Source organism: Sorex araneus, chromosome 2 (assembly GCF_027595985.1).
Source record: "Sorex araneus isolate mSorAra2 chromosome 2, mSorAra2.pri, whole genome shotgun sequence".
Lineage (NCBI taxonomy): Eukaryota > Metazoa > Chordata > Mammalia > Eulipotyphla > Soricidae > Sorex > Sorex araneus.
The window spans coordinates 192,759,012-192,768,773 of NC_073303.1; the positions used below are offsets into that span (position 1 = coordinate 192,759,012).

The 9,762-nt window shown below is 46.3% G+C and overlaps 1 protein-coding gene across 1 annotated transcript in view; it reads right to left on the reverse strand.

Moving 5' to 3' along the window:
- The window catches only part of LTN1 (listerin E3 ubiquitin protein ligase 1), a 60,936-nt gene extending 51,393 nt beyond the window's left edge, over positions 1-9,543 (reverse strand). Inside the window, exons 1-4 of the mRNA XM_055127495.1 lie at positions 9,396-9,543; positions 2,765-2,968; positions 1,682-1,780; positions 609-839 (exon numbers count right to left, since the gene is read on the reverse strand). Of these exons, the coding sequence (XP_054983470.1) occupies positions 609-839; positions 1,682-1,780; positions 2,765-2,968; positions 9,396-9,437 (576 nt within the window). The 5' untranslated portion in view covers positions 9,438-9,543. The remainder of the gene's footprint in view (positions 1-608; positions 840-1,681; positions 1,781-2,764; positions 2,969-9,395) is intronic.
- Positions 9,544-9,762: the final 219 nt, after the last annotated feature.

Consider the following 9,762-nt stretch of genomic DNA (forward strand, 5'->3'; position numbering starts at 1 on the left):
GAGCAGAGGCCTCGCAAAGCATGCACAGGGCTTCAAAGTGTGACCCCTGCACCACACAGCTCCCGAGCACTGCCTCGTGCAGTCTGGGCAGTGTGGGGCCCCTCCACTTCCCTCGGGTGTCAGGAGTACTGCTTCCCTTGGCCTGAATACAATTTTCAGCCATGCTGGCGGGCACTGCCATGGAAGCCATCCCCCACAAAACGTCCACCAAAGCAAGGTTTGTTTTTCAATTTAAAAAATAATTAATTTTTTGGGGGCTGGAGCCATAGTACAGAGGGTAGGGCGTTTGCCTTGCACGCGGCCGACCCGGGTTCGATTCTCAGCATCCCATACGGTCCCCTGAGCACCGCCCAGGGGTAATTCCTGAGTGCAGAGCCAGGAGTAACCCCTGTGCATCGCTGGGTGTGACCCAAAAAGAAAAAAAATAATAATTTTTAAAAAACATCTGGGGGTGGGCAAACAAACTGTACATAAAAGACAAGACAAACTGTGGCCTATTCACACAAAGGAATACCAGACAGTCAACAACAATAATAACAACAAAGTATGCTGTATAGCCCCTTAAAGGACTGCGAGGAGGAAATAATCCAGATGCAGCAAGAACTTACACTGGCAATTTCATCCTTACAAAACGCGATGGCTTCCGATTGCTTGCTTGGAGGGAAGGCGGCTTCAAAAGCATCTCTGGCGGCAGATGCGGCTGGCGAGTAAGTGTCACACTGAGCCATGAGCCAATAGCCCATCACACTTTTTAAGTAGGGGGCCAAGTGTTTCTTCACTTTGAGGATAAGTTTTTCAAAAGCTTGCTGTGTGGCTTCTCGAACCCGGCGGTCATGATCCTGTTGAAAAGTAAGGAAAAGGCTGAAACCAGTTCTAAGGTAACTCACAAAGGAATTCAGAAATACGATGAGTTATTTATTTCCAGTTCTACAGATTCACTCTAAATGACCCAACTGACGAGAATCACCCAATGGATGTGGTCAAATAAAAGCAAAATCAGGGGCTGGAGGGATTGTACAGTGGGTAGGGTGCTTCCCTTGCACTGCCGTGATCCTTGGCATCCCATAGGGTCGTCTGAGCACGCAGAAGTGATCCCTCCTGAGTGCAGAACCAGGAGGAAGCCCTCAACACTGCCGGGAGTAGCCCCCAAATAAAACTAAAAATAAAGTAAAAAGCATGTGAAATAGTTGATATTTCCTTTTCCTCATAATGAAAAATATGCCTTGAATTAAGCAAGTCACACTCATCTACAGCAAATACAAAATTGTCAAAATTCATTATGACTAAATGATTCTCTAGTAATAACCAAATTTTGTTTTGGGGAACATCCAGCGATGCTCAGGGGCTACTCCTGGCTCTGCACTAAGGATTACTTCTGGTGGTGCTCTGGGAACCATACGGGGTGTTGGGGATTGAACCCAGGTCAGCCGTATGTAAGGCGAATATGCCCTATCCACTGTACTATCATTCCAGCCTTGTAATGACCGAATTTTTTAAAATAAAGATCTTATACAGTTTATACACCCCACCAAGATCTGATCTGTACTATAAACACTTCATAATATCAATGAAAATGAAGCTCATAAATCTACAAACTACTATTTTAACCAAATATATGTGTACACACACACACACACACACACACACACACAAACCCTCCTAGTAAAGCCTTAATACTTACAAGTGAAATTTTGCAGAAAATTCTTGGCCAGTAGGGAAGAACTCCTTTAACAATTTCTGTGTCTCTCTCTGTACACATAGTTCCAAATTCCTGCATAGCCTAAAAGTAAATTATCAACAGCATTATGTATCAAGAGTCATACAAGCGGCAACTAATTCTGTACTTAACCTTGTTAGAGAAGATCAGAAGATTTTTATGTATTGGGAGAAAACATTGTTTCAGTTTGTACCTTAAAAATGTAATTTGAAGAGTTTCTTCTCAGGCTACTATTTATGGTAGAAACTTCAGGAATCTTTTTTTATAAAAATAAAACATGTACTAACAAAAACAAACATATACTAACAAAAACAGGGGCCAGAGGATAATGCAGTGAATAGGGTTCAATCCCTGGCATCCCATATGGTCAGGAGCACTGCCAGGAGTAATTCCTGAGTGAAAAGGCAGGAGTAACCTTCGAGTATCACTGGGTGTAGCCTCAAAACCAAAAAAACAAATTTATGGGTCTAGAGAGATAGTACAGTGGATAAGGCACGTGTCTTGCACGTGGCCAACCCAGGTTTGATTCCCTACATCCCATATGGTCCCCTGAGCATTCTCAGGAGTGATTCCTGAGTACACAGCCAGGACTAACCCCTAAGTACAGCAGATGTGACCCCATGCAATTAAATTATAAGACAAAATTATATTCCCTAATAGGAAATATGGCCAAGATTCCCAATGATATTTTAAAATATAGTGCAACAAAACCATGCATGGGGCTGGACAAACAGTACAGTGGGTAGGGTGCTTTGTCTTGCAAAATGGTCAACCTGGGTTCAGTCCCACATGGAGCACCCCAGATGGTCCTCCAAGTTCCGCAGAAAGTGATCCCTGAGCACAGAGCCAGCAGTAAATGCCAAGCGCCTCTAAATATGACCCCAAAACACCACCCCCACACACACACAAAGGCCCGTGTATAACCCAGGAGATATATGCCAAGTAAACATAAGCCTATGTGTGATAGAAAAGTACAAATGTGAAAGAACTTATTAGTGATAGGCGATGGCTTAATTTTAACTAATAATTTATGAAAACAAAACTTGCTTTTAATTTTGTGGTGACATCTTTCTTCGAAAGTTTCCGCAGTACCATTCGGAAATCAGAATCCACAAGACTGTCTATTTCTTCAGCTCCTTGGATGGCAGGGACATAGCCAAGGTCACTCTGAGATGTTCCGAAACCAATAAATCCTGGCACTGTTCCCTTTTCTTTGGCTAAGAGTTCTGCAGCACGGCCACTGTTTGAAGGCTGGTAAGAAAGGAGGGGGAAAACGTCAGTCCAAGTGCAACTCTGACTGCTTCGAAGAGATTCCTCGATAGTTCCCAAGATAGACCAAGCTTTTATTTTAGGACTTCCTCTTTCCAAAGGTGTCATTATTTACAATACTCCCTAAAGATGAATGTTTCTATCAGCAAGGAATTAGCAATAAGGATTCAAGGAGTTACTTCTTGGTTTTCTAATCAGAACAACACCTTTGTTTGGGGGGTAACTATGGATATAATCCTATGGAGGCTGATGCCATCAACTGAATGCGCCATGGCAGCATTTTAAAGAAATAAGAATGACATTTCAAAAATCAAAATGCATTACCTAAAATTAAGGTTTATAAAATTTTTATACAATTCATATCTTTTATACAATTCATAGCTATACATAAGTATTGTGTAATAATACTTTGACAAAGAGAGACCATTCATTCATATATTCATTTGCTCCTACATTTAAGAAACTGCAAGATTGATGTTAGAATATTTAATGACTGTAACAAATCATCAAAAGTAACTTTGTAAACAGAGAGAGAGCACAGGGGAGAAAGGGAGAGAGGAAGCAGAATGGAGGGAGATTCGGAGAGGGGTGAGGAGAGAGAGAGAGAGAGAGAGAGAGAGAGAGAGAGAGAGAGAACAGCAGGTTAAAAAAAAAACCAACACCACAAGGGGTTGACCCAGGTTCAATCCCCAGCACCCCATATGGCCCCCAGGCCTGCCAGGGGTGATCCAGGAGCACAAGGCCAGGAATAAGTTCTGAGCACTGCCAGGTGTGGCCCAAAACAGAAACAAACACAACAAAAGAGAGAGAGGGGGGAAAAAAAAATACCATAAGACAAGAGTCCAGTGGCTGGTCCCAGGAGGAGCCCTGGATGGCATAATCATTTACACACACACCAAGCCCGAGCCACCCCTTTCACCTAAAATGGTTACAAACAGCCGTAGGCTCAGAAAAATCAATAAAACGGCGGCCAGGATAGAAGAGGCGGTTTTGAGTCAAAGTCAATGGTTAATTTGATTTAGGCTCCAAACATGACAGGAATTAGTCATGACAGAGAAAAAAAAATACTTAACACATTCACAAAATAACTTAATCATTTTCATCTAATAGAAAAAGTCTTCATTTTGAGCCCTAGACCATACCATGACCCAAACAAGTGAAAGTGGTGAATGGGGACCCTGGACTGCTCCCCAAACCTGCCCAGGATGCCTGCAACGGAACTCGGGTCAGCAGCATGCCAGGCGAGCGCCTCGCCTGGTCTACTCTCTCTCCAGCTCCATAATGTGATCTTGGGAGAATCTTTTTTCTCCACCCGCAAATCTTTCATCCCATTGCCCTAAGTAAGACAAACTCCTCCTTATCTTCCGAAACACATTTTTCCTCAACACTTACCCCTCTCCATTCAATCACAGTTCTTTTCTGCTTTCCTCCTCACACTTGAACCATAACACTCTAACGAATTTTATTTGCTCACTTATTGGTCTCTCTCATCAAACTAATGGCTTATAAACAGTAGCCCTGGGCCACTGAGTACAGGAGTTCAGAATTCCAAGTCTCTCCTTGAATGAAGGCCCACCGGCACTCTGTAGTTCAAATCCCAGCACTGATTTCTTGGCTCTATGACCTTTGGGCAAGTCCATTTCTCTAAGCCTCTGGAGCAGGACAGAGGGCACCGCAGTAAGGTGCTGGTCTTGTAACCCAGCAAGACCATGAAGTTTTAGATTACACAAAATCCATAAAAGTTAGCCATGCACAAAGCAAACACCTACACTATCCTCTTATTTTGTTGCTGTTTGGTTTTGTTTCTGGGCCACCCATGAAGATGCTGAGGAGTCACTCCAGCACTCAGGAATCAGTCCTGATGGAGCTCTGGGGCCCATCCGGGATGCCTGGGATTGAATCCAAGTTGGCTGTATGCAAGTGTCCTGTCCACTACACTATCTCTCCAGCCCAAATCCCCATACTATCTCTTTTTGGTCCAACAGAGTCAAAAAATAAGGTCAAGGGGCAGGAGCGATAGCACAGCGGGTAGGGAGTTTGCCTTGCACGCGGCCGACTCGGGTTCGATTCCCAGCATCCCATATGGTCCCCTGAGCACTGCCAGGGGTAATTCCTGAGTGCAGAGCCAGGAGTAACTCCTGAGCATCACCGGGTGTGACCCAAAAAGCAAATAAAATAAAATAAAATAAAATAAATAAGGTCAAAAAAACTAAACATTTGGGGCTGGAGCGATAGCACAGCGAGTAGGGCGTTTGCCTTGCATGCGGCCGACCCGGGTTCGATTCCCAGCATCCCATATAGTCCCCTGAGCACCGCCAGAGGTGATTCCTGAGTGCAGAGCCAGGAGTAACCCCTGAGCATTGCCAGGTGTGACCCAAAAAGCAAAAAAAAAAAAAAAAAAAAACAATAAAAAAAACAAAAACAACAACAAAAAAATCAAACCAAACATTTACATGATTTGTCTAGATTAAATATAAGTTGTTCTAGAGTGGAAGAGGGGTACACTGGGCAGTGCTCAGGGCTGACTCCTGGCTCCGCATTCAGGGATCAATCCTGGAAGGCACAGGGGGAAAAAAGAGGTGGCAGGGACTGAGCCCAGGCCAGCCTTGAGCAAGGCAAGTGCCCCACCCACTGCACGATCTCTGCAGCCCGAAATGTAATTTTTTGCTTTGTTTTTTGTTTGGGGGTCACACTCGGCAATATTCAAGAGTTAGTCCTGGCTCTGAACTCATGAGTCACTCCTGGACTATCACTCCGTCTGCTTAAACTTAATTTTTTTAGCCACCATAGCAGTAACTGATTGCAGCAAAATCATCAAAGAATGCTCAAACCCTTACATGAAAGTGCGTGGGAGAACAGACTATCCTCAGTCTCAAAGTACCACTCATATTGTTAGTAACCAATGTAAAAAGACATTGGTTTGGGGCTGGAGTGATAGCACAGCGGATAGGGCGTTTGCCTTGCATGCGGCCGACCAGGGTTCGATTCCCAGCATCCCATATGGTCCCCTGAGCATCACCAGGGGTAATTCTTGAGTGCAGAGCCTGTGCATCGCTGGGTGTGACCCCAACGGCAAAAAATAAAAAATAAAAAGACATTGGTTTTTATATCGGACATCACCTAACCAAGTAGTTAAACAAATACCAGTAATAATGGGACAAACAGTGCCCCAGGGTATAATACACTGTAAAAGAGAGACCATCTGTAAACATGAACCTAACAATAAGGAAAAATTATGCAAATCTAAATTAGGCAGGACAATTCACCCAGATTTTTCCAAATTGTCTGGGACCCTGTGCAGATCTAAATGAACGGAATGAGAGATTCCCTAACTAAACTTCGTGTTTTCTATAATGCCACCTCTAAAATAAAACTTAGAGAACACATTATTACATGGACCATTGACATCTAAATGCTGTGTATGACTAGGTGATTGTGATAGACATACTAAGCTTCCTGACATTTTTGCTCATAGTACTGTAGAAGATGGCACTATGTTTAAAATATAAGGCTTTAAGTGTGCAAGTGTCATTCATGATTCCTGCAAATCTCTTACAATTAGCAAAAATACATAGGCCACAAGAAAGCAAATGTGTCCAAAGACGAACAATTGCTGAATCTAGGTTAAAGAATGTAAAGGTTGTTGCTCTTTAGAGTCATGCAGCTTTTCCTCACATTTGGATTATTTCAAAAAGTAAAACACGGAGAAACCAAATTAGAGATGAAAGGAGAACAAAAAGCACTCAGCACAGCACTGGCACAGACAGTTACTACTACCACTGAAAACAGACTAGTGACATCTCTAGAACTGGATCAGAAATGGGCAAAAAAGCACGTTCAAAATTGGGCTGCAGCAAAACGAATTTAGTACCTTTAAACCTAGTATCTTTAGACGAATGGATATACTATGGCACATCTACACAACGGACTACTATACAGTTGTTAGGAAAAATGAAGTTACGAGATTTGCTTATAAAGAGATGGACATAGAGAGTATCATGGTGAGATAATGAGTCAGGAGAAGGACAGACATAAAATGAATGTATTCATCGGTGGGCAATAAAGAATATCTAGCAGAAGACTAATATCCACGGCCAGGGAAAACAGGGGCTAGGAGGATGGTCAATGGTTGGAATCACCCACAAGTGTGTGCGGGGTAATGGGACCAGTATGACAAAAAGAACTGAGAGTGATCACACTGGACAAGAACCGAGTGTTAAAAGTATGTAGAAGGATAATCCTGATGGCCTTTCAGAGTCTATATTGCAAACCACAAGGGGAGGGAGGGAGGGAGGGAGGGAGGGAGAGAGAGAGAGAGAAATATGCCTGCCATAGAGGCTGGCGGGGGTGGGGTAGGGTGATGGGAAGGAAACTGGGACACTGGTGGTGGGAAGTGTACACTGGTGGAGGGATGGGTGCTGGAACACTGTATGACTGAACCCTAATCCTGAGCAGCTTTGTAAGGGTCTATTTCACAGTGATTCAATAAAATTTTTTTTAATCTAGCATCTTTATGTATGTATGCATATTTGTATGGATGTATTTATGTATGTATGTGTGTATATACACAACCTCTCTCTCTTTTTTTTTTTTGTCTTGGTTTTGGGGTCACACCTGGAGCTGCTCAGAGGCTACTCCTGACTGCACTGAGGAACTAGCTCTGGGGGTGCTCAGGAGAGGGACCATATGTGATGCCAGGGACCAAACTGGTCAGCCACACTTGCTACCTATGTACATGCTTTCTCACGGCGCTGACACTGCAGGTTTCATCCTCTTTGGGGATTCAACAAGTCGAGTGGGGTCTCTACCATATGGCGGCTCTGGCTCCAAGGAGAAGAGGGCGCACAGGCAAACAACCTGCCCTCTAAGCCAGGGAAACCTAGGTCTCAATTACCTGCTAAATCAGAAGCCCTGCGAGGGTAGGGGGAAGGGCCAGGAGACCTGACCCAGTGGGGCTCGAGAAAAATTCAGGGCCACCTAGGGACGGCTGCAGGGGGCTGGAGAGAGGGGAGAACCAGGAGGGCTTTGCTTTGTACCCTGGGGTGCTCTGTCCGGTTCTGGAGCAAAGGACAGCCCACTCCTGGGGGCCGGAGCGACAGGACAGCGGGGGAGGGCGTTTGCCTGGCAAGCTGCCTACCCAGGTTTGATCCTGAGCATCTCATATGGTGAAGCCCCGAGTCCCACTAGGAGTGATTCCTGAGTGCAGAGTCCTGAGCATTGCTGGTGTGACCCAAAGTGCCTCTCCACCCCCCCCCCCAAAAAAAAAAAGCCAGAAAGAAAAAGAAAGAAGAAAAACTACTCCTTATACACTGAGACCACTGAACTTAACAATCCTGGCAAGAAGGAACCTCTGAGCATCGCGGGGTGTGACCCAAAAAGCAGAAAAAGAAAGAAAATGGAAGAAAGAAAAAAAGAAAGAAAGGAAGAAAGAAAGAGAAAGAAAGAGAAAGAAAGAAAGGCTGGAGCGATAGCACAGCAGGTAGGGTGTTTGCCTTGCACTCGGCCTACCCAGGCTCGATTCCCAGCATCCCATATGGTCCCCTGAGCACTGCCAGGAGTAATTCCTGAGTGCAAAGCCAGGAGGAACCCCTGTGCATCGCCAGGTGTGACCCAAAAAGTAAAAAAAAAAAAAAAAAAGGAAGAAAGAAAGTTAAAACACATTTCATTAAAAACATTTACAGAAGCTCAAAAAAAAAAAAAAGGAAAGAGAGAAGGCAGGAAGTAAAGGAAGAGAAAAAAAGAAAAGTCACTCCTTAGACAGCAAGATCACTGAACTTACTACTCCTGGCCAGGAGGAACCCCTGAGCATCGCCGGGTGTGATCCAATGAGTGAGTGAGATTGTGAGAGAGAGAGAGAGACAGAGAGACATCGAGACAGAGACAGAGAGAGACAGAGAGAAAGGGAAAAAGAGAAAAGGGAAAAGTCTTTTCTTACAAACTGAGCTCCCTGAGCTCCCTCCTGGCAGAGCCGGGAGTAACCCCAGAACCTCCGGGCGTAACCCAAAAAGTCAAAAGAAAAAAGAAGAAGAAAAGAAAAGAAAAGAAAGAGCAGCCACTCCTTGCCCAGGGAGCTCACCCGAACCGCTTGTCACCCAATCTGTCCTTTCCCACGCCCCCCCCCGCCTCCTCGCCCCTCACCCCAACACACCCCGCCCTCAAGGGAAAGTTGACAGCGAGCCGGGGCGGGAAGGGGCGACGCCGTGCGCACCCCTGAGAACTGTGTGCAGGCGAGGGGTCTGCCTGCGTCCCCGAGGACCAGCCCCGGACCCGGACGCCCGCGGCAGCGCCGAGAGGTCACTCCCCGCCCGCAGAGCCCCGGCTCCGTCCCGCCCGCGGCGCGCCACACGCGCCCGCGGCTCCTCACGGCGGCGGGCGGCGCCGGGCCGGGCCGGGGCAGGCCCACACTCACCCGCAGGTTCCCCTTAGTTCGCTGCTTGTTCTTCCCGCCCATGATCGCGGTCGCAGCGCACCGGGTAGACGCGGCAGCCCCGGGGAGGAGGAGGAGACGCCGCCGCCGCCGCCGCCGCCGGGCCACAACTTCCGGCCCCCAAGGCCGGAAGAGGGTCCTCTAGAACGACTTCCCCTCGCTCAGCTCTTCCGCCACCCTCCCCGCCCGCCGGTCCCCACCTGCCCACTTCCGCTCCCGCCTCCCGCTGCTTCTCTTGGCCAGCCAGCGCCGGAGACGTCATAATGATGGCCACGCCCCTCTCCGAGTGACGTCAGTTCTGTCCAATCGAAAAGTCCAACGCTGAGTTCCAGGCACCCGACGCTGTCTT